The sequence below is a fragment of the Lontra canadensis genome, unplaced genomic scaffold (genome assembly GCF_010015895.1).
Source record: "Lontra canadensis isolate GAN:19392208 unplaced genomic scaffold, GSC_riverotter_1.0 scaffold86, whole genome shotgun sequence".
In the NCBI taxonomy this organism is placed as follows: domain Eukaryota; kingdom Metazoa; phylum Chordata; class Mammalia; order Carnivora; family Mustelidae; genus Lontra; species Lontra canadensis.
This window is the reverse complement of record NW_022631080.1, coordinates 7,318,872-7,344,661: the sequence shown is the minus strand read 5'-3', so window position 1 is coordinate 7,344,661 and position 25,790 is coordinate 7,318,872. Positions and strand designations below refer to the sequence as shown.

The following is a 25,790-nucleotide window of genomic DNA, read 5'->3' as shown; positions in this document are numbered from 1 at the left end:
CATGGGGCTCTTTTCCATCATCATCATCATCATCATCTCCAGTTTCTCCTATCTGTGCCTTATTTGGCACTCCCTTCTTGATACACTTTCCTCCCTCAATTCTGAGGTACCTCTCTTTCCTGATGTCGTTTCCACAAAGTTCTGTCTCCAGTACTGACTCCTCCGCTTCTGACTACATCTCACGCTTGGCTCGTCTTTAGTTTCTCTCCTCCTGTTCTCCTTTCTGCCTGCCTGCACTCTGTGGGTTATGACATCTGCTTTCCTCTGTCTGGCTGCTACCTGCCCATTTATAGCCCTGGCCTCTCCTGAGCAGCAGATCCATATATCCACCTGCCTTTAACCCTTGGGGGCTCCCAAAGCCATCATTTGGTGGCACTAACATTTTGCCAGAAGTTCTGATCTCTAGGAATGGAGGGTCTCGCCCCCTCCAGAACATCCTAGTTTTCATCTTTTTCCTCTTTAACAACACAACGAAGTGAAATACTGAATTTGCTCTTTGAAGAAAAATGATAATGTATTACCAAGGCACAGATGATGAACGTTAAACCCTGAAAGGTCTTAATTCAGGGAGGAGTCATGATTGCCGTTGATAAAAGAAGAGGCTGATGGACACTGAGAATGTACCTTTGTACACATGGTGCCCCATAAAGATGTGATGAAATAATGTTAAGACTAGTTGAAGATTATATCCCCTAAAATACTATTAAGTGACTATTCACTTACTGAAATGAATTCTTTGTGTGTGTGGGTTTTTTTCTAGATTTTCCTCTTTAAAAGGATGTCATTGACGAGTCAGAAAAGTATGCAGAGTAATAATGAGCCACTCCCAGAGATAAAACCAATAGGAGATCAAATAGCTTTTAAAAGCAGTAAGAAAGATGCCAACCAGAACCACATGGGGCAAAATCATCAGGATACTTCACCCCCAAATATGGAGAGAAGGTCAAAATCTTGTACAATACTATAAATATATCTCTGTTTCCGTGGTCACCAAGCACATTGTAATTTATACTTGAAAAACATTATGACTTCTGAAGGAAAGTTTCTGATAACAAACTTTTAAAGATATAAGTTTAGTAATATGTTTTATTTGGTTTGACTGTTAGGACCAGTTTTGGTATTTATTTATGCTAATATTTTTGACAAGCAATTTCAAAATATGTGTATCTGAAACTCTCCTTCAAGTGTTGTGGCCTTAACTGTTCAGTGTTGCAAAAGAACATATATTTTTATATGTGAAGTTTAAATTAAAATATCTCATAGTTTTTACTAAACAAATTCTTTATAATTTCATAAGGCAATATTTACAATCTTATGACACTGTAACAGTTTTTAATGTATTTGCAATTTTTAAAAACCGAGTCAAAATTGTTTCAATGAACATATTTTAATAAACTATATCTGGTCGTTTCTACTGTTTAAATGTATGAGTATGAATAAAATGTAGAGGTACTTGGAATCCTCCATCAGTTGACAGAATGGGGGCTGAAAAAATCTGTTTATGGTTAAAATATTGCGAGACACAAACTTCATTTACCTCTGAGTAAAGAAGATATCAGGGCCACTGTGTAAACAGTACGTCTTCACAGAGAAACCGTCAAAATTTCTTTGCCTCCCACTCTTCTTTAGGGAGGCAGCATGGCACGGAAACACGGCAGATTCTGTGCTATGATCTGGAGTGTTTCACCTGCCGTAGCTCGCCACTGTAGTACCACCACACACAGCCAGGCTTGATTGCTCCAGCTGTCTGTAGCAAGGTGGGCTCCATCACACAGTGCTCTGGTGCAGGGAAGGAGAAGGGTAAAGCGGTTATGTCTCCTTGGACAGAAACATTCCTGTCCTGTGCTCACTGATACTACTCATCCAGTGAGCAAACTACCTTCGCTTTCACCATTCTGGCTCCTGACGAACACATTTTATCCTTCAATCGCAGTGACCTTTGCCCCACTGGAAGACAGGAAAAGAAGCTCCATTCTTGGGTTTCACGCAAAAGGGTGTTAGTCTAGAGTAGACATGATCTTGAAATCTTACAAAATAGTTTTCTGTGTAAATATTACATTTAGGGGAATTCAATTTTGCTATTGCCACTATAGCACTCACTAGTACATTATCGCAAAAAAATACTTCACAAAAATGTAAACTATAAGAGCCAAGTGGCAATAAAGCTCACATATAGCACTAAGACATGCCAGTCGTGGTAGGTAGAATTCTAAGATGGCCCCCACGGTTTCCGTCAGCAGGTACGCTGGCCCTGAATCCTCCCTTCCCCTTGAGTGTGGGCAGGAACAGTGAAGATGATGAAATACCACTCCATTGCTTAGGTGCCATTATATGGGAAAGCTGAGGTGTTTTGCAGATGTAACTAAAATTCCTAATCAGTTAACTTTAAGCAAAAGGGAAATAATCCTAGATGGGTCTGACCTAATCAAGTGAGCCCTTTCAAAGACGCTCTAGAGGTCAGACATGGAAGAAGTCAGAGCAATTAAAGTAGGCCTTTCGGTATGGCAGCTTCCTCCATCAGAGCCAGCAAGAGAGTTAATGGAGGTTGCTAGCAAGACACAGGGGTCACAGTCTTAGGTAACATAATCATTGAAGTGGTGTTTTGTCCCCTTTGACACGTTCTGTTGGTTAGAAGCAAGTCACAGGGTCTACTCATACTCAGTATGACGGAACGAAGACCAGGAGGCAGAGGTCATGGGCACCATCTTAGAGCTTACCCACCATACCAGATGTTTGGCTGATGACTGAAAAGAATGGGACAGGTTACAGACCAAAGAAAGGATTGAGTCAGAGCACTTGGAAGAGGTGGACATGAGACAAGCATAACAAGCTGAAAGGGTACCCCTGCTTTCTCAGAGGCCTCAAAGCGGTTCAGACTTGAAAAAAAGTAGTTGGTAGAGATTATCAACACCAAGAGTCAGTTTCAGTGGTACGAGTAAATACTTTTTGAAAAACTGCATGAAAACACTGTACCAGTTGTCTGCCCATGGACTGTAAATGTTTGTGTTATATTTGTTGCTTAAACGTGGCTTCATATCTGGCTTTCACTTTTAAGAAGTACTAACCGAGCACTTCCTACGTGCCAGATATCATGCCAGAAACCAAGAGGAGAGTCACGGTTCCAGGGGAGTACAAGGAAGCAAATGGAAAAATGACTGCATTATCAGCTGGAGCTCTTAGAGCAACTTAACAGCCCAAGTTTCCTAACTGGATGGAAAGGAGATTAGTGGACACTAAACTTAAACAGAAAGCAAAGCTCACATATTTGAGAACTCTTAAAAAGAAGCCAGGAAAGATCACTGATAGAATGGAATAGAATGATCAATTTAGGCTAGCTTCAAAAATAAAAGGAATCATATTTCCCAATAACCTTAGCTTTACCAGAAAGTGAAATGATTTGTCTTAATCCCCAAACTATTCATCTTCATGATCTTTTCCATGAAACCCCCTCTCCTTTATATAATAAATTTGCTCTGGCCATTTTTAGTGACCTTTCGGGGACCTGAAAATAGAATCTGTTGACTTGAACATTAGGGGGTCATTGACAATGTTCAGATTACTATGGACCAAGCGTTAAATGGATATTAATTTAGAAAAAGTTCGTAGAGGTAGAATTTTTAAGGTATCCTAAAACAGCATGCAAATCCATGTCAAAACATTAAAGAAAAAGGAAAAAGTTGGTAGGCACTAAGGCCCTCCTATGTATGAAGAAACTATCCAGTTCTGAAAAGGTGCTTGTATTATTTTCCTAGGGCTTCTGTAACAAAGTACCATAAACTGGGGAGCTTAAAACCATGGAAATATATTGTCTCAGAGCTCTGGAGGCCAGATGTCTGGAATTAAGGTGTTTGTGGCGCACGTTCCCTTTCTCCTAACTTCTGGTAGCCTCAGACGCTCTTTGTCTTGTAGATACGTCACTCCAGTCCTTGGTCCTCACGTGGCCTTCTTCAGTGTCTTCACATTGTCTTCTGCGCATGTCTGTCTATCTCTGTTTCCAGATTTCACTTTTTTACAAGGAGAGTAGTATAGAACTCAGCGTAATGACCTCATTTTAATTTGATTACTTCCTTGGAGACTCTATTTCCAAACAATATCACATTCTCAGGTCCTGGGACTTAGGTCTTCAGTGTCTTTTCCAGGAGACCTTTCAACCCACAGTAGCATGTTAGTTTCAGAGCTGATCCCACAAAAAATCCTCAACTGTCTCTCCTCTCTTGTATTCTTACTATGACTTTTCCTAAACTGGAACGGCTCTTGCTAAATCCTGGCTCTTCAATGACAAAGTATCTTCAGTGGAGATATTTTGTGATGTTGAAATTTCTTTCATCAAAGCAGGAATTGTAGCGGGGTTATCTTTCCCAGGGTCCCAGACCCAGTGGGCACGTGGTCAAATGATTATCAAATAAGTGATCACATGTGCAATCGTAGAGTTTGGATATGGATTTGTTTCTTAGAAATTTGTACACAATTTACTGTAAGCCTGAACTCAGTTTTTTAACGTATTTCCCATATGGTGTATTGCAGTATAATTCTACCCATAGGCTATTATAAATCCGTAGAGGGAAAAGAAAGTCTTTCCATGAGCAGAGAGAATCTCTTCCAGCGGAAGTAGCGAACACCACCTGAAGCATCCAAAAGGGGAAAATTAGGCCAAACAGTTTTAAAATCATCAGGGCTGGCAACAACGATGAAGCCCAAGCCACTGTCACAGGCTTCTACTGTCAGGGACCCAAGTGGCAGTGGAATCAGAGATGAAACTCGGAGTAATTATTTGGGGAGAGAGCTAGACTGATTTCTTTATCATGCTCTTCTGACTTTCAGTTAAGCATTTTTCTGCCTGCTCTGATTTTGTGAGGCTACTGAAACTGAAAACTTTTCCATACTCAAAATTTCCTTTTGTCAGGACGCAGGGTTTAAAGATTTTTACTCTGATAGTAGTTCTTTAAAAATCTTTGAGTATCTTTTTTAGACAGAACTTTAAAATGTGGTTTACTTTTTTACCTTGTAAGAATAAGAAGAAGTCAAAAGAGGAGACAAATCAGAAGGTTAGAAAGTCTTCATCTCAGGAGCGAAGGGGATATTTTATCGAATTAAACAAACAATGCATTTAAACCGGGGATAGCGTTACTGAGGTATTTTCCAAGGCTAACCCGGAATGCGTATTGGAGCTCCTGCCACTCTGTTCCAGCTGCTAACCCCTGTCTCTCAAGGCTGGGCCCAGCACTCCCAGATCCTCAGCATCTTAAAAAGAAGGTGGCAATCTGGGTTTTTAATCTGGATAACTCAGTGTGCATGTATGTCCATGCATGAGCGTGTATAAGTTAGGGGGAGCCAAGCCAGAGCTGTAGGCCGAATTTGGCCCACAAGAGGCAATTTGCAGCCTCTCCTCTAAACAGAGTACAGTATTTTGGCAAGAGAAATTTATCCACATGGAAAATATGTTAAAAGAATTAATTAGGCCCTGGATTTATCTGAACTCTAATCTTCCCTAGTTTGATATCAGATTTTAAGCAGCACATGAGAGCTAAAGCATTAACTGGAAGAGTGACATCATTCTACTAACGTCATTTTTTTGTTGCACACCTATGTACATTAGGCCTTCTCGGGTATGGGGAGTTGGCGGCATGAGGGAGTGGAACCATATTGAATGCAGTGAAGTGAGATGTCTTTGCTGGAAGACGCTACGTTAAAGTTAAGAGACAATGGACTGATGGGCTTTTTGATCAACAGTCCCTTCAACAGTTGTGACAGATGATACTTTGGCATACTGTCACTGCACAATCCTAACTACTGAAGATATCAGGAAATGTCATCCTAACCCTCAAATTACTTCCTTAAACTACAGCAGGGAAACATACCTGCCCAGGACAGGCTGCATTCCCAGATAGTTCCTCTTGATTCTACATTCGTCTAGCATGTATCATACATGTATATTATGATAGGTGGGGTATCTTAAGCTTAGCAGTAGACTCGAGAGCTGTACCTAACTAGGAAATACAAAGATGGGGGCGCCCGGCTGGCTCACTCGGAAAAATAGGTGACTCTTGATCTTGGGGTTGTGAGTTCAAGCCCATCAGGTGTAGAAATTACTTTTAAAAAATGTACAAATGACAGTGATGCCTTTTTATTTTTACTTAAGAAAAGTCTTATCTGGTTCAGTCGCTGATAAACATCTGACCCAAGGTGAAAAAGATTTTTTTATATTCTAGAAAACCTGTCAAACTTCCTCACCGTCTTAAGGAGTAATTTGTTTAGAATTGTCAAAACAGTAGCACACTTATTAAAATTTTACAGAACTTTCCTTGTAGGCGTGAAGGTTATTATAATAGAAGGGTTTTCTATGAAAAGTCTTAGTCTGTCAATTGTTTAAAAATCATTAAAATTCTGTCCATAGGAATGTTTGTTTTCATATGTTCAGATGTTTATTTCTCAACTTGGCATCAGATTTACATTAACTTCTTAATTATTATAACTACTTAATTTACTGCTTTCGGGATTTAAAAGTTGATTTTCCTCATTAATTAATAGGTGCTAGAAATTAAAGCTAGAGAGTTTAATTATGAGATCTGGTTATTAACATTAATCTCTTGTTTTTTTTTTTTAATTTACTGGGAGACATTTCAAATACGTAGGAAAGTAGGAAGATCAATATAATAAAAACCTATGAACCTGTCACATAGATTTAAGTCAATTACACTTTGCTGTGTTTGCTCCGTGTTCTACTCAGACATTCTGACATTCCAACCCTAAATACATCAGTATGCATTTCTAAAACTGACATTTTTGTAACTGCAAGGTAAGCATCTTTTTAACAAAGTTATCAATAATTTTCTAATACCAGCTACCTTCCACTCAGTCTCTTATTCAAATTTCCCTTGTTCTTTCCCAAATATCTTTGATAAGCCAGTTCACTTAAATCAAGAAGCACTAAGGTCCCTGTGTTGTATTAGGTTGTCTCTTAAGTCTCTTTTAATCTTGAAGAGTTCTCTCATGTTTGTTTTCATGACGCTAAGTTTTTACAAACTGGGACACATGTCTTGTAAAGTAATCACAGGATTTAAAGCAAGTCTCTAGTCCTCTGGCAATTCCTAGTAAGTGGCTCGAACCATCCTAGCACTGGGAATAGAGAGAAAAGTTGGACATATAGATATATGTATTTGAAGCACTTGAAAGTAGAGTGCTATCAAAATATTACAGGGCCAAAATTTGGGAGGAAGGAAGCCTGAATAGATGTACTTTGCATATGAGGCTGCTTTTCAGCAAGAGGTATTAGTTGCTTCTGAAGTTTAACATTTTCTAAGGAAATAATGCAGAAGATTGGGGATTTTGGTAGAAAAGGAAACTATTTTGAAAAGGACCACATGGGGGTATCTGGGTGGCTCCGTCGGTTAGGTGGCTGCCTCTTGATTTTTTCTCAGGTCCTGATCTCAGGGTGGTAAGACTGAGTCCCACATTGGGCTCCGTGCTGGGCGTGGAGTCTGCTTGAGATTCTCTCTCTCTCCCTCTCTCTCTCTGTCCCTCCTTCTGCTTGCAGCCTCTCTTTCTCGAAAATAAATAAATCTTTAAAAAAGGACTAAATGTGAATTTGAGAGCTAAATACAAGCAGTGAAATCAAGTCATAATTATATTGGCTTAATAGATGGGCATAAAAAACTGGTGAACTGAAAGCTCGGCCTGAGGGAAATATTCAGACTGAAGCACAAAGAGACAAAAGGAAGCATAGTATAGAAGAGAGTCTGTGAGATATTTATGGTGCTATGAAAAGGTTGAAGGTATGTGTATTTGGAATCCCCAAAGGAGAAGAGAGAATAGGACAGAAGTACTATTTAACGAAATAATTTCTGAGAACTTACCAAGGCAGAAAGATATTAGCTCTAAAATTCAAGAGGCACAACAGACTTCAAGCCGGAAAAATATAAACCCACACCAGTGCAGTTCATTAAAAAAACAAAAAACAAAAATAAAAACAAAAAAAAGAAACCCTTTAACGCTTGTAATAGAGCATGACTCCTATTTTTTTTCTCTAATGTGCACCCAAGAATAAGAAGGAATGAATGCATCTTTAGTCCTATACTCAGAGGCAGAGCCCACTGTGAGCATGTGTGTGTGGTTGCTGGGTGTGAATTACCCAGACCGCTTTGTGAGCATTGTGAGCTTGGAGCCCGAAGCACAGAGGGAGTAAATTGCTTCCTGGACCCGATTCCATTGTGCTTGGGGGCAGGTTTTCTGGCACCAGCCAGTTCTCCTGGCCTCCACTGCTTTCTGACCCTGTGTACCCAGAGATAGGGTCAGAGTCCACAGGGTAAGGGTTCACTCCCACAAGACGGCCCCCTCCCCTGCTTTGGACAGTTTTTAAGCCCACCTCTCCCTCTTCCATTCTGCCCCACATTTGGGCAAGCTGGTAAGAAAGCCCAGGGACTGGGGCACCTGGCTGGCTCAGTCGGTATAGTTGCGACTCTTGATCGGGGTCATGGGTTAGAGCCCCACGGTGGGTGTAGAGATTACTTAGAAACACGGTCTTAAAAAGAAAAAAAAAAACCCCAGGTGCTCTTGTCTTTGGCAGCAGATGAAAGTTCGAACCTTGGCCTGTAAGCTGGAACCCTTACTCCAGCCCCACTCCCCGACGACCACAAAAATTTCAAGCCAGTCTTCTTTCCCTGCTTTCTCAAACCATTCTCAGACCAGCTTGGGAAGCCAGCCCTGCTCTACCCCGTAAGCCTCGTGATATGTGTAATAAACCTTCCATACCTTCCGGGTGTGTGTGTCCTCCTCACTTTCATCGTCAGAAGTCAATCTTAAGGGTTCATTTCACCCACAATTTCACTATAGATAAGAATAGTGAAAGTGATCAGAAAGAGATTACCTCAAAAAGAACACTTACGACTCGTAACTGACTTCTCAACAGAAACGACAAAATCTAGAGTATACTGATTTTTTTAAAAGCACTGAAAGAAAACAACTGTCAAATTAGAATTCTATGTCCAGAGAAAATTTGTTGCAGAAGTGAAGGGGAACAAAGGCATTTTCAGACAAAAACTGGTAGTCGTCACTAGCAATCCCACACTAAAGTAATAATGGAGGGTTTTGTTCCCTAAGGTAGTTGTTCTCCACCAGGTGGGGGGTGGGGGGGGCGATATTTGGAGACATGTTGTATTTGTCACAATGAGGGTGGGGGTGAGAAGTAGAGGTGCTACAGACATCTACGTAGAAGTCCGGGGACGCTGCCGAACTTCCTACCGTGCACAGGACAGCCCCCCAAACAAATGAATTCCCGGTCCCAAAATGTCAGCAGTACTGCAGTTGAGAAACCTTGCCCTAGAGGAAGGGAAATTTAGGATGACGTAGACACTGGTACACGTTTTGTAGCAGCTCTCTTCACGCTTTCCGAAGCCTAGAAACTACACGCAGATCCCTTCTGTGGTGAATGGAAAGCAAACCATAGTAGGTCCTTATGATGGGCTACTACTCAGCATTAAAAAGTTAGGTTTAGGGGCACCTGGGTGGATCAGTGGGTTATGCCTCTGCCTTCAGCTCAGGTCATGATCCCAGGCTCCTGGGATCAAGCCCCGCATCCTGCTCTCTGCTCAGCGGGGAGCCTGCTTCCTCCTCTCTCTCTCTCTCTGCCTACTTGTGATCTCTGTGTGTCAAATAAATAAATAAAATCTTTTTTAAAAAAGTTATGGATACACACCAAAGACAAGTGAATCACAAAAGCATTATGCCGAGTGAAAGAAACCAGTCTCAACTGGTTACCGATGTAGGATTTCATTGCTAGGACATTCTTGAAAAGACAAAACTAATGTTGGGAAACAGATCAATGGTTACAAGGCTTTGGGGTGAGAGGAAGAATGTGTGACTACAAAAAGATAGTATGAGGGCATTTTTTGGTTGTGTGTCCTGATTTGGGTGGTGTTACCTGAAAATAATAAAATTTATAGAACTGTACCCCAAAAAGGTCTTTTCTGTTACATGTTAATTTTTTAGATACGACGGAAACATGCTTAAAAAAAATTTTATTCAAAAAAACAAAAACTTTATTCAGCCAAATTGTATGTACCAAGGCAATGAGGCCTGACCGTTTAGCCTAATCGAAAAGTAAAATTTGGCTTATCGTAGACTCGTGGTTCTTAGCCAAGGGTCTGTGTAAAACAGAAGTTTTTAAAATGATAACTGCCTATGCCTTCCCTGGTTCTCATTCACTGGGTCAAGACCAAGGCCAGATATGTCTTTTAACATAGCTCTGTAGGCATTTGTCCTGCATCAAGTGGAAAATAACTGATTTCCACTCACAAATTACTACAAAACCTCAGAATGTTATTTCTCATAAGCCAACTGCTACAATAATGGCATCAGAAATGTCCACATTATTTTCTGTGAAAGGTACTGGTGGTATCAGTCTAGGTAGTTTAACTGCTTTAACAAACACTCCCTAAGTCTGAACCATTTCATGAAGTAAGTGTCTATATCTTGGTCGTGTCAAAATACACCAGTGGTAATACAAGGGTGAGCAGATGGCCTTGCTTCACCCAGTAATTCAGGGACCTTGGCTCTTATCATTTGGTGGCTTTGGTCTGACCTTTATGCCTTAGTCTCCTCCAAGCCTGGAAGCTGTACATCTCCCCTCTGCCTACATTCCATTGGCATTCAAGGGTATGGCTCCACCTTCAAGGGAAATTGAAAATGGAGGCTAATTGTGATCCCAGGAACACAAAGAAACTGCCACAGTTGAATGTACTTCCTCTACAGGCCAACGGAGAGCATGTGCACGTGCCTTTGCAATGATCTGAGTGAAGGACGATGGATAATTTTATACTTTCCATAGTTTAAAACTCATGTCAAGACCCTCCAATCAGCGTAAAACAGTCAAGTTTCTAAAGCGTTAAGTGTGTGTTCCGAAAAAGACTAGAAAACACATGAAGGAATTGAACTGAGTCCCAAATTCCCCTTTGCCAATGTAAGTACATGCTAGCTTCAGCAGCAATGACACATCTTGGCACGACTCTCGGACCTTTTTCTTTTCCTTCTCACTCCCAGTAAGTCTTTTGCATGTGACCTTCAAGAACCCAGGAGCTGGTCTTGCTGTAACACTCAGAGTCTAGGTGTCCTATCGAGAAGTAACTTTTTGGAAACCTTCCAGGCTTCAGAGGCCTCCCACCCCATTCTTGCTCTTGATCGCAAAGGCCTGCTGACATCACCCATGATTGTTTCCCGTGTACTCCAGGGAATGACTTGTCCTGCAGGTTTGGTCATCTCTGTTCTATTCTGTTTTCTTCCCTCCCTACCACGTGCACTTGGAAGATCCCATTCTCTACACATTTCTTATGACAGTATGTGAAAGTATTATCCATAACTCTAACGTGTACCGTCTGTCTTCACACAAGTGATAAATTGGGTGGGGTCCGTGTGATGGCATTCCAGAAGGGCTCCAAGAAGAAATCACACACGGGATGTCCCATATCTCCCTCCCTCTCCACTTCGCCACTAGAGAAATGATTCTTTGGCTTGTGTGACAGTGATGCCTGCGACATTTGTATGTGTGTGAAGATGTGGAAAGGGGAGGAAATGGAAGAATAGAGATTGTCTGTGATCTCCTGAGAGAGGAATGTATCCCCTCTTTTCTGAGAAGAGCCTACATATCAAGCAAAAGGAATAATGGGCACCTCTTACACACACACGGAGCAGACAGCCTTTGTATTGATTTGAAAGCAAATTTTGTTTCCAGGACGTGATGACTTGCAAAGGATTCTATGCTACCTCCTTCCTGAAAAGCTGAATGGAGTGACATAACTGGACAGTGCTTTTCCTCTCTCTTAAAATCATCTCCTGCGACCAGTCCTTCCACGTAAGTGTTTTCAGGAGTCAGGAGAGCGAGTCCTCCAAGAGGCCCTGGCCCGGGCTTCAGCGTGAGGTCAGTGTCAGAACAGCATTGTAGGGTTATGACTTCGTAGGGGTAGGATTTCACATTTAAAAAACCAGCAAACTTTGCTTTCGTTGGGGATTGAGATGTAAGACCTCGGGCTCAGCGTATGGGTGAAGGAAAAGGAATAAGAAGATACATGCGCAGACGGACAAAATTGATGTCCACTAGGCAGTGGCTGTGTGGTTTGCAAGCGCCTGTGTCCCTTGTTCCCTCCAATTCCCCAGGCTGTCCCTCTTACACTCTCATAGGGAGCCCAGCAGAGCACTTGTCTCAGGGTTGGTGTCAATCCTCGTGAAAGAGAAAATTGGGGGGCTGAAGGAAATGCGACATTTCATAAACCGCGGGAGACATTAAAAAGATGCCTTGAAGGGATTGAAATGGCGAAGCTTGAAAGAGAAATGAAACCCAAATAACACAGAGAAACATGTTATGTTTGAATTTGAGCTTGAACTATTTGAGCATCACTTTCCTTTAAGCAACTACCTGCCATGTCCAAGTTTCTTGAAACAATATAAATGACTTCACTGATGACCACAGAGTGTGCCAAACCCTCTAAATCTTAGGGTAAAAATCTGACCTATCACGATCTCCTGCAGGGAATGTCCTTTTGTTTGTGCGAGGCTCAGTGGCGTTGGAAAATGGCTTGTGTTTATTTCTGAACAAAGAGAAACTATTCGCAGCCCGCTGTAGCAAGAGGGTCAGCCACTGTCACTTGCGTTTGGCAGACACTCACAGGTAGGTAAGCAGTGGGAAAGCTTTGTGGTGGAAACAAATGGAAGGCTTCAGGTATGCTCCAGTTAGAGAAGTCACTGGCCTGGGGAAGCTGGGGACAGGCTAACAAGAAAGAGGGACATCCTAGTGGTTATACTGAAGAGCGAATTTGCCTTTCTCTAGTGAGCCCTGAGTTGGAAACAGGGGCAAACGTTAGGGAAGTTGGCAGGTCCTGACCATTCTTTTTTTTTAATTTCAGTATAGTTGACATACAGTGTTACATTAGTTTTGGGTGTACAACATACAGATCCGAGTTCTCTATACCCTATGCTATGCTCACCACAGGTGACATCTGTCACCATACAGTGCTATTACCATATCATTGGCTATATTCCCGATACCGTGTCTTTTATTGTTGTGACTTACTCATTTCACAATGGGAAACCTGTATCTCCCACTCCCCTGCACCCGTTTTGTGCGTCCCCTGGCCCCCTCCCCTCTAGCAACCGTCCGTTGGCTCTCTGTATTTATAGCTCTGATTCTGCTTTTTGTTCATTTATTCATTTGTTTTGTTTTGTTTAGATTCCACCTATGAATGAAATGATACAGTACTTGTCTTTCTCTACCTGAGTTATTCCACTTAGCATAATGTGCAATAGGTCCATCCATGTTGTTGCAAATGGCACACTCTCGTTCTTTCTATGGCTGAGTAATATTCCATTGTGCGTACATGCCGCATTTCATTATCTATTTGTCTATCGGTAGATACTTGGGTTGCTTCCATGGCTTGGCTATTGTAAATAATGCTGCTATAAACATAGGGGTGGATGTGTCTTTTCAAATTACTGTTTTTGTTTTCTGTGGGTAAACACCAAGCAGTGGAATGATTCGGTCATATGATACTTCTACTGCTAATTTCTTGAGGAACTTCCATACTGTTTCCAGAGAGGCTGCACCAGTTTGCATTCCTACCAGCAGTGGAAGAGGGTTCCCCTTTCTGTGCATCTTGGCCAACATGTGTTGTCTCTTGCATCATTAATTTTAGCCATTCTGACAAGTGTGAGGAGCTATCTCATTGTGGTTTTGATTTGTATTTCCCTGGTGATGAGTAATGTTGAGTGTCTTCTCATGTCTGTTGGCCATCTGGATGTCTTCTTTGGAGAAATGTCTATTCAGGTCCTCTGCCCATTTTTAACTTAGATTATTTGTTTTTGTTTTTGTTTTTTTGGTGTTGAGTTGTAGGAGTTCTTTATATATTTTGGATATCAACCCCTTAGCAGCTGTATCATTTGCAAATATCTTCTCCCATTCAGTAGGTCAACTTTTCATTTTATTGATGATTTCCTTGACTGTGTAAAAATGTTTTATTTTGATGTGGTCCCCATAGTTTATTTTTGCTTTCGTCTCCCTTGCCTTAGGAGACATATCTAGAAAAACATTGCTACAACCAATGCCACAGAAATTACTGCTTGTGCTCTTGTCTAGGATTTTTATGGTTTTAGGTTTCACATTTAGGTCTTTAATCCATTTTGAGTTTATTTTTGTTTATGGTGTTAGAAAATGGTCCAGTTTCATACTTTTCCATGTAGCTGCCCAGTTTCTCACACCATTTATTGAAGAGACTGTCTTTTCCCTATTGTATATTCTTGCCTCCTTTGTCACAGGTTAATTGACCATATAAGAAAATTGTGTTTCTATTTCTATAATTAGTTATTTACCACCTCAGAAATTTTTAGGAAAAAAAAACAGTGAAATATAACAACATTTGAAAACAATGTTCTCTGCTTTTAGAAATACTCCATATTTCAATAGGAAGGCTAAAAATTTATCCCCTACAGCTGCCAAAAAAAAAAAATAGAGCTCAAAGAAATTGACCAAACCAATATTTGAAATGGCTTTATTATATTTTTCATTTCAGTTCTTGTGCTTTTCAACTCTAGAATTTTCATTTGGTTCTTTTTTATCATTTTTTCCTCTATTGAGACTCCCTATTTGTTAACTCTTTATTAGCATATTTTCTTTTAATTTATCAAATAGAGTTTCTGTCACTTCTTGAACAAATTTATAATACCCCCTTCAAAGACATTCTCTGGTAAATCCAACATCTGTGTCCCCTCACAGTTTCTAACTGGCTACTCTTTTCCTGAGTTTAAGTTACACTTTCCAGTTTCTTTGTATGCCTGGTAAATTTTGGTTTAAAAGTAGACATTTTAGACAATATTTTATATAATATGTTATAATAACTCTGACTTGTTTTATTTTTCTGAGAGTTTCTCTGGTTGCTTTGTCTGGTGTTTAGTAACTTGTCTGAATTTAAGCTGTAGAATCTGTTTTAACCCACCCCCAACCCACATCATCCCCCCCCTAACTCCCAGTATGCAGCTGGTGACATCTCTTCAGATGTTTAGGTCTTATGTTTATACTTTAGCCCCACTTTCTAAAGGTACACTCTGGGTCTGAATAGCTTGGCAGTTGGCCAAGTAATTTGTCTGCCATTGTGTTCTAACAACTGAGCCCACAATGCTTCCACCCTCTGCTGGATGAACTGTGCGTGGTTAAGGAATACGCAGCCAGTTCTCATGTTTCCCTGGGCTTTCACTTTTCTCCAGGATCTTCTGGGCCTCCCCAGTGTTTTTATTTGGCCATCCACTGAGGAGGTATGGAGAACTTATCTCAGAATTTCTGTGTTTCTCTGATTTCCAGGGTCGCTCCATTACATACCTGGCTATAAATCAACATTCACTTCAAAGCAGAACCTCAGCCTTGGGCTACCAAAGCTGGGATTTACCCCCCCACCCCCATAAACCAAGTCTGTCACTTATTACTGGCAAATCTGTGGGTTTTCATCCTTTACCCTTTATTCTTCACAGGTGTTACCCCTAGTAAATCTCTTGCACATTTAATTCCATACTGGCATCTGCTTTTCAGAGGACCTAAATGGACACAGTTGGTGGCATAGTTAAATGGATCAGCTTTCCAGTTTTCACTGATGAGGCATCCAAACTTGAGTTGGATGATCTGGAATCATCCTCATTCATGAAACCGGGACTGCTCTGGAACCAGCAACTCATCTCTGTCCAGGTCTACTGGCTTAAATCAAAGATATTGCTCAATGCCTGAAGGAACCCAGAAGGAAAAGTCTTCCTGTGGGAAGGGATGAGGCAATCATATGGGGGAGCATTTGAATTTAGTCAGTTTTCACCAGTCTGTTGTGGGAAAGCTAGATTAGGACCCAAGGGAGGATCCACAGGGAACATCCGGGCGAAAGCCTGAGCCAAGAGGTAAAAAGGGGGCATATTCCCAACAGCCTTCTAAGATTTCCTAATTGTATTCAAGAACTGAATTTAACTGCTAGAAGTAGAAACCTGAATACGTTGGCTAAAAACACAATGGTTTGTTCTCTCGCATAAAACAAGCTCACAGATGGTCAGACTACTATTTGTGTGACAACTCCACAAAGTCCTCAGGGATCTAGGACCATCTCTTGTGCTCAGCCATTCTCACCATGTGGCTTCTGTCCTTAAGGTCATCCCATGTTGCAGGGTAGCTGCCGACACTCCAGCCATTATGCATGCAGTCTAGGAAAGCGAATGGAAGGAAAGCAAAAAGGCTCTCCCCCAAAACTGAGTAAGCTCCTTTAAAGACATTTCCCCAAAGTCGCATACACCACTTCCACCAAATCCTGTTGGTTAAAACTTGATCACAACAAAAGAGAGCATAAAGCATAGTCCTTTATTCTGTACCCAGGCTTCTGTTATTAAACAGAAGCCTGCCACAATGATCTTTCAGTTTAAAAGATCTACGTTGATCTAGTTGAAGTTGAACAGCATGACCAGAAAGAGAGAGGATCTTGGGGTAACATTTTTCCTTATGGCTCCCACAAGAGAGAGACAAGAGGGCAGATTGAACCCGTTTTGTGAACCATGCGATAGAATCCTCCATGACCAACATTTGTCATACAAGAGTCAACTCACTACTCTAGAGACCCTGGAAAGAACTCAGACATGAGACTCCATGGGATACAACTTCGTCATTTTTCTACATGTCATTGAAGACTTATTTTTTGTTTTGAATAATAGCAATTGGAAGGGCTCAGCCATATCTCATTTAAAAAAGGGGAGATGGTTCTGTTATAAACTTCCTTAACCAGTGTAGTCTTGCATGATCATGGCTCCCGGGCTTACCCCCAAGAATGTACCCAGTGTTTTAAAATAGCATTTTAACAAAATACAATCAACCAAATTGGCTATGAAAATCTACTAAATACAAACTCAGATTTGGTAACAGCCTCTCTTACACACAAACACACACACACACACACACACACACATTCTAGTGATGATCTAGAAATCATCCCAGATCTAGAACTGACTCTGATAAACCACAGTTGCAATTTTCTTGAATATCTTTATTTACCAGAGAAATCTTCATTGAACACACAGCACGGACTTAGAAGAGTTTCCTAAGAAGTGGACAGGTTTTTGCTTTCTCTTTGATTATTCATAGAAGGTGAATGGGTCATTTTTCTAGGCCTGAAGGCCTGTGTTGATGAGACATAAAAATATAGAGAAATGAGAATAACTCATGTCAAGGAGGCATATATTGTATCAGAAACTTTCTTGAATGGGAAGCGTTCAGCAAGAGAGACCCACACTTGGTTTTCCCCATTCTGGACACCAGACTCTTGCCTACAACTATCAGGCAGAAATATATAACCCGTGGAAGAAACATTTCACCCAGAACTCCATGAGGACAACCTGGAAATTTACTAAGAATCATAAATGTATAAATTTTAGTGTAAAGGCAAAGCATGATGTTATACAATAATTATAACATTAATATTTGAAAAGCACCTACACACCACACACTGTTCTAAGTGCTTTCTCTTTATTTAACTCATTTAATCTTACCAACAAGCCCATAAAAAAACGTTTTATTTTCCCCATTTTCAGATGTACCCATGAGTCACAGAGAAGATAATTAACATAAGAACATATAACTTGTAAATGGGTTCCTGACTTTACAAAACTTGTGCTTTTAACCACTGTGGATTGTGTAGAATAATGCACTGCCTTTCATTTCCTACAGTAATTTTTATTATTTTCTCTCTGAAGAATTGATGAAGATCCTTTGCCAGGTGTGACTAAGAAAATGGTCTTTGTTTTGGGCCCATTTTGGTTTATGTTGTTCTGTTGTTACATTGTTAGTCAAGTTCTGGTGACAAGTCCCCTTCTGGGTGTCACATTGCCACCTCCATTGTCTGTATTAAGTGAGGCCACATGTGTTGGCTTAGCTAAACTGGAACTGTGTTTTCCAGAATTTTGTCCCTGATGTAGTTTTGGTTTCTGATGGACCACAACAGATTTGAGAAGGTAAAGACGAAGCAATGGTCATTATTCCCTGAAGGTCAGTGTAAGGCGCTGGGCAACACTGGGAGCGCGTGCATTGCCACTGTTAGGGTGGCTTGGGACAGGAGATCCCGGGCCTGCAGACTCTTCAGCTCCTGCCTGCTCTCCTTCAGCTTCAAGTTCTGGGCCACATGCAGCTCCATGAGAAAAGATGCTGGCTTCTACAGGTTACCCACATCGTCAAAACTGAAAATGGTAAGAGATGCTTTCTACTTTGTTCTGTGGCTTCCAGTTTGTCCTCGGTCTCTTCCACTTCAAGTTCAGTGTCTCTTTCTTCTAGCCCTAATACCCGTAGTGACCTCAGGCTCATCACCGTGTGCAGAGACAACAGCTTCCCATGCAGCACCTCGCCAGCTCCCACATTGTCTAAGGTCTCGTCCTTGTGGTAAATTCCTAATTCTGTATCACATAGGGTGGTTCTGCTTTCCCAATTGAACTCTAATGGACAAACTCATTTCTACTGTGATAACCAACTAACAGAACCAGCGGCTTAACATAACAAAGGATTATTTGGAGCTCAGATTGTAAGTCCAAGGTGAGTCAGCAAGGTGGGTGATTGGGGTGGCTCTGCCCTGTGTAATCACCCACAGCTCACACTTCCCTTTATCAAATACCCGGATGCTTTCCTCTTGCCTGCAGTGGACCCTAATGGTACCCCACCCTGATCTCTTCCTTTAGGCAGATGCACACATCCCCAGCTGCTGAAGGTGTTGGCCAATGGCTCACAGCTTCTCCGTCTTCTAGAAAGTTGCCCTTGGCCAAAAGCAAGCCTCTTCAGAGAGAAGGTGATACCTCTATCTCTGGGGAGTGGACCTCAGCCAATGATTGAATGACAAAGGGTTCCGAAGGCCATCTCTCTTGCCTTAGTGTGGGACTAATTGTAGTGCTCCAGAAGTATCCCCTAGTATTGGACCGAATCGATTCTATACCTAACACTACTCATTTCCTTGGATTTCCCCATGCTCTATCTTCTTTCCCTAAAATCCTTTATCCTAAGAATATACCCCCAACAAATCACTTGAACAAGAATCTTAGACTCCTACGAAACCTGATCTAAAACATTCCCACACACAGAACATATTCCATCATTCTCCCAGGGAGCCACTGAAGTCCCATCTAATCAACGAATCTGGCTCATAGTCCTGCATCTCTGGGTGACGCATGGTATCTACGTCTGGACCAGCCCTGGTTCTACTTGGTCTGAAAGACTAACAAAAACGACAAATTATCCAGCTTACCTTCCAACATACACCTAATGTGTAATGGCAAAAATCAACACTCCTATTTGGAAAGGGGCAAAAGGGAGACACACAGAAGTCGCTGAAATGTGGCAATTTAAAAACTCTGCTTTGCAGATGATTGGAGGCCCTATGCTGAGAGCGAAGAACATTCTGGATCAGGCCCTGGTTTTCTCTCTTGCGGTAATGCCACTGTCCACTGTTCTTTATGGTCCCTGGACCTGCTCTTTGGAGGTTTTTCCTTGCCGTATCTTTAAGATATATATATATATGCCCTCTTTAAGTCTGTATAGCTCTCTCAGTTGCCCTTAGAAGATCACGGATTAAAATTAAAATTAGAAGATTGGTTTTAAGTCTTAACTACTCAAAGGCTTGTTTTGTTTGGTATTGCCCAGGCTTGTGGCTTCCTGAGCAGAATAAGACTCTCACAAACTGAATTGACTTGTTGCTTCTGGGTGGCTCAGTCGGTTGAGCCTCCGACTCTTAGTTTTGGCTCAGATCATGATTTCAGAGTCGTGAGATCAAGCCCCGTGTCGGGCTCCATGCTCAGTGGGGAGTCTGCTTGAGAGTCTCTCTCTCTCTCTCTCTCTCTCTCTCTACCTCTGCCCCTCCCCCCCACTCTCCCTTTCTCTCAAATAAACAAATAAAATCTTTGAAAAAACCTTAATAGATTTAACAGTAGGTAAATAGAAAAATAAAATGTGGTATATCCATATAATCAGATATTATTAAAAAGAATGAAGTGGTCTCACATGCTACAGTGCAGATGAACCTTTAAAACATTATGCTAAGTGATAGAAGTCAGATACAAAAGATCACAGATTCATGGTTCCTAAGGGCTAGGAGGAGGCAGAGTGGGGAGTAACTGCTAATTGGCGTGATGTTTCTTTTTGGAGTGATGAAAAAGTTATGGAATTAGATCATTGTGATAGTTATACAACTTTGTGAATATACTAAACATTACTGAATTATATACTTAAAAAGTAAACTTAGTAAAAACTTATTAGATTTCTTAACATATGATTGTAATTACTTCTGTCTTGCAATCACACCCACAGTTCTTCTGGAGACATAATTAACAGATCTGGCACATTTTTTTGCTGTTTTCTAACTTCCCCATCTTTAGATTTCTCTTGATTGCATGTTAAGGGATTAGAGGACAGAGAAGGCCAAACTCTTAATCAGATCTTTTCCCTAAGTAATTTTACATAAGCGAGAGATTTTATTGAGGGCCACACCCTTAATCATAGCACTTTTCAAAACATTGCTTTACTGCAGTGTAATTGAAATAAACTGCATATATTTAAAATGTACAATGTGACAAGTTTTGACATATGTGAGTATACGTGTATTTACATCCATACTCAATGTAATGAACCCATTCTTCCCTAAAGCTTCCTTATGCCCGTTTGTGACCTCTCCTTGCCACCCTACTCCCATCTACTCCCCCAGTCAATCACTGATAGGTTTTCTGTTACTATAGATTAGTTTGCATCTTCTAATATTTGTGTAAATGGAATAATGCAGTGTGTACTCTTTTTTGTCCAACTGAATTCACTCAGCATGATTATTCTGAGTGAAATGGCTGGGTCTTATGGCAGGTGTATGGTTAACTTTTTAAGAAACCGCTAAACTCTTTTCCAAAGTGGTGATAACATGTTACATTTCTACCGGCAATGAATGAGAGTTTCAGTCTCTCCACATCTGTGCCAACACTTGGTATATATGGCAGTGTTTTAAATTTGAGTCATTCTGAAAAGTATTTTCATTTTGGTTTAATTTTTTTAAAGATTTCATTTATTTATTTGAGTACAGTGAGCGAGCGTACTCGAGTCGATGGGGGGTGGGGGGGACAGGCAGAGGGAGAGAGAGAATACCAAGCAGACTCTGTGCTGGGCGTGGGGCCTGACACAGGGCTTGATTTCACAACCCTGAGATCACAACCTGAGCTGAAAGCAAAAGTCAGATGCTTAATCTGACCCACCCAGGCGCCCCTCATTTTCATTTTAATTTGAAACCATATATCTACTTTGATGAACTCTTTTTTATGAATTCGAGGGATTGTTTATTTTCTTAATATTGAGTTTTGAGAGCTCCTTTTATATGTTGAATATGTGATGTTTTCTCTCCATCTGGGGCTTGTCTTTTAATTTTTCTAATGCTGTCTTTTAAAGAGCAAAAGCTTTCAATATTGGTGAAATTCTATTTAACAACATTTTTCTTTTTTTATGAGTTGTGCTTTTGGTGTTATATCTAAGAAATGTTTGCCCACCTCAAGCTCACAAAGATTTTTCCCCTGTTTTCTTCTAGATATTTTGTAATTTTATGTTTTACATTCAGGACTACAATTCTTTTTGAATTAATGTTTGTCTTTGGTATGAGGTATGGGTTAAAGTTCTTTTTTTATTGACATATGAATGTTTCATTGTTCCAGCACCATTTGTCAAGAAGACGATCCTTTCTCCACTGCATTGCCTTTGCACCTCTGTCAGAAATCAATTGACCTTATATGTGCAGGCCTATTTCTAGACTTCCTCTCTATTCCATTGATCTGTCTGTCTACCTTTGTGTCAATACCACATTATCTTCATTAATGTAGATGTTTAAAACATCTTGAAGTCAAGGAGTGTTAGTTCTTTAAATTTGTTCTTTTTCAAAGTTGTTTTTGCTTGTCTAGGTTCTTTGCCTTCCATATTCATTTTAGAATCAGACTGTTAATTTTTATTTTAAAAGTCTACTGAGATTAGGATTTAGACTGAGTTTAATGTATAGATCAGTTTGGCTTCTGATCCATGAACTTTAATTTCTCTCTGTCAACAATATTATGTTGTCTTGGTATTTAGACCTTACACAGCTTTTGTGAGACTTATCCCCAAATCTTTCATATTTTTAATGCTATGGCAAATGGTACTGTATTTAAAATTTCAATTGTTTATCTAGTATATAGTACAGAGAACTTATTAGTTCTAATAGCTTTTTATGAATTCCATTTGATTTTCTATGTAGATAATCATTTAATCTTTGAGTACAAAATTTTGCTTTTTTCTTCCTGGTCTGAATATTTTATTCCCTTTTCTTGCCTGATTGCACTGGCTAGCTCTTTAAATGCAATATTGAATATTCAGTTAAATGGCAAGAGTGGACACCATGATCTTAGGGGGAAAACATTCAGTCATGTACCACCAAGTATGATATTAGCTACAGTTCCTTTGTAAATGCTCTTTATTAGTTTGAAGAAGTTTCCTTCTAGTCTCAGTTTGCTGAATTTTTTTAAACTGGGAATGGATGTTGAATTTTGTCAAATGCTTTTTCTGCATGTGTTGAGATTATCATATAGTTTTTCTTTTATGGTCTCTTAATGTGGTGAAAACAGTCATTGAATTGTGAATGTTAAAACTAATTTCTATTCCTAGGATAAATTCCATTTGGTCATGATATATTGTACTTTTTATATTATACAGTGTTCAGTTTGCTAAATTTTAAAGAAATTTTACAACTATATTCATAAGGGAAATTATTCCATAGTTTTTTTCTTTCTTTTTTCTTTTCTTTCTTTTTTTTTTTTCTTTTTTTTTTTTGTGATAGCTTTGGTTTCACTGTCAGAGTAGTGTTGGCCTCATAGAATGAATTGGGGCATATTTTTTCCTCTTCAATTTTCTCTGTGTTTATGGGAATTGGTATTATTTCTTCCTTAAATGTTAGTTAGAGTTTAGCAATAATGTCAGTTGGGCCTGGAATTTTCTTTGTGGGAAGATTTTTAACTATACTTGTTGGCTCTTAAGTGCTAAAGCCTAGGATTGATGGATCACATTTCTCATAGCCAGAATCAGTCCCATGGTTCCACCTAATTGCAAGAAGGCTAGGAAATATAGGGGAGAACATAGATATTTGGTAGTCAATAAATGTCTGTGTCATAAACTTTCAGAAAGTTTACAGAAAATTATGTCTACATTGAGTAATTGCCCAAAGTTTACTTAAAGTCCCAAGATACAGTCCATCCCCTCCAACACTCTGCAAAGAAGCCCATTGCTTTTATCATACAACTCTGGAAGTAAAATCACATTCTCTGTGCTGTGGCTCCATTCTGTGTTCAGTGGAAACTCAAGTTTTCTCTTCCTATGGCTTCTGCTCCACATCGGTGAAAGAGAGAATTTTATCCAAGTTCAGCTTTGGCAGGAAAAATAATTTCTAGATTGGATCCAAGATGAAAATGGTTCCTTAGTCTTATGGAAACATAAATACCATGATTCTTCCTGTCTTATGCTATAAATACTCCAGTGTCTGCAGCAGCGTCTCTTGGCTGCAGAAATGTTTAAATATTTCATGTCCATCAATATGTGGGCTGGGAAGCCCCATGAAAGCGTGAGTCTTACTAATATTTCCATATTATGAACACATATTATTAATTTCCTAGGCATATCAGAGAAGGTTGTTTGATCACAAATTACAAGCTTACTGTAAGTTGGATCACTCAGGGCACATAAGATGCTGCAACAGAAAACTATTCAGTAGCTTATTCAAGGTGTTTATTTCCCTCTTGGATCACGGTTCAGAAACGTGCAATCCAAGCTTAAGAAAATGGCTATACAGTCCTTGGTATGGGGCTTCCATTTACTTCATAGGAGATGGCTGCCTACTTCTCATCTCCCAGCCAAGATTAAAGGGAAAGGCTTAAGGGAGCATATGAACTTATTGGTGGAAGACAAGTTGGAAGTTGCATACATTACTTCCACTTACCTCTAAGGACCAAAACTTAGTCTCATGACCACACCAAATGGCAAGGGAGGAAATATCATCCTGAGTTGGGAATCCAAGTGCCTAGCTAAAGCTTGGGAGCGCTAGTGTGTAAGAGAGACTGGATATTGGTGGGAAATGAGTAGGGTTTCAGGAGTGCACAATATTTATAGGAACGAAGAAGAAAAGGATTTGGAAAGACGCCAAAGGAGGGTGGCTTTGGATGGGGATGGGGTGCACAGGGAAATGGACACTATGAGAATAGTCAAGGCGCTACTGTTGGGTTAAAAAAATAAAACCCCAACCATTTTGTCATTTTTCTGTCACTTGTTCTAGATTCGGGGTCCAAATGACCAAGACATGGTGCCTGCCTTACACCGCATGGGGGAAATAAGGAAGAGTCAGATGGATGTTTCCTCCTGAAACCCCTTGGGTGTCCATAGCTGGAAAGGGAGCCATTTGGATTTCTCATCCCACTAGGTTTTTGACAAAAGGGAAATACAGTTTCCTAGAAAGAAAGGGGTGTTGGTCTATCACAAAACATACTTATCACAGATGGAATATTGGTCCCATCCAATTGATTTGGCCATTCCAAAAACAAGATTGTGGCTACTATAAAAAAGAAGCCACCCTACTATCCCATATGCTGCCAGGATTTAGGTTTTGCTGATGCTTTCTTTGTAATGTTTCTTGTACCTATGCCTTCTTCCCCATTCTTTATATGCTTCCCAAGCCTTATCATCTGTTGCCTGAGCTACCTGTCCTTGGCTAGGATGCTTGGGATGCAGGTAAGAGAAAGCCCTAGAGCTCAAACGATGCCAACGATAAGGACATTTATTACCACCTGTATCAAGCAGGTCAGAAGTACAAGTAGGTCCCAAGCCCCACGGATCGGGGCTCTGGTTCTGTTTTGCTTGCAGTTCTCTTCATTTCCCCCTTATCCATATGTTGGCTCTCGTGAAATGGCTGAGACATTCCAGGCATCGCATCCCTACATACCACCAGCAGAAAGAGAGGAACTTCTCTTGTCTGTATGATTCTTGTAGGAATATAGTGGATGCTGTGATGTGCTGCCTGTAACCCTCTTCAGGATCCGAGGACTTCTCCCAGCTGCTGGGAGTGTTTCCGGCAGAGCCTGCAGCTGGCAGCCCTTTTCGGAAATGCTCTCTGCAGATGAGAACTGACTGCCTTATCCAAGTTCATCTTCCCTTCCTGGGAGTAGCCAATATCCAATAACTATGTCACACGTGTTTAAAGGCCCAGCCTCCTCACCCCAACTCAGAACAACTCTATGGGACCATCTCGAGGTCTTTGTTGTGTTGGCTGAGGTCTTCGCTGAGATGGTATCACAGATGCACATGTCCCTCTGCCCCCTCTTGTTGCCTCTTTCATTTCACGGGTGCGGACCCTAAGTGCACGCCTTTATGAGCCTCCTGCACATTCACTATTATCTCAGGGCCTGCTTCTTGGGGAACATGATTTATAAGAAGAAGTAAATCATTTTGATGTCCCTTTCCAACTTAATGTACTGCTGTGTCACACACATCCCCTAAATGGGTCCCTGGGAGGCTGGCATGACTGGCTTAGAGCAAGGAGGATTTGCCTCTGGAGCAGGTGAAACACAGGTCAGAGTCATTTTGAAGGCTTCCTCACTCCTCTGTCCAGCAGTTGGCACTAGCTGATGGCTGAGGCCTCATCTGAGCTGTCGGGGAGTACACCCGCATATGAACTCTTCATGTGGCTTCTGCACAGCACAGTTGCCAGCTTCTAAGAATGAGT

The 25,790-nt window shown here is 40.7% G+C and overlaps 1 protein-coding gene across 4 annotated transcripts in view; it reads left to right on the top strand.

Annotated features, from left to right (window-relative positions):
* Nucleotides 1-25,790, top strand: part of LOC116882621 (sushi repeat-containing protein SRPX) — a 202,096-nt gene that overhangs the window by 50,801 nt on the left and 125,505 nt on the right. For 2 of the 4 annotated variants that reach the window (XM_032883144.1, XM_032883143.1), the window contains one exon: nucleotides 18,153-18,234. In XM_032883144.1, coding sequence (XP_032739035.1) covers nucleotides 18,153-18,234 — 82 coding nt within the window. Of the gene's footprint in view, nucleotides 1-760; nucleotides 1,422-18,152; nucleotides 18,235-25,790 lie in introns of those variants that run through there. The other 2 variants (XM_032883145.1, XM_032883146.1) reach the window with 2 other exon arrangements.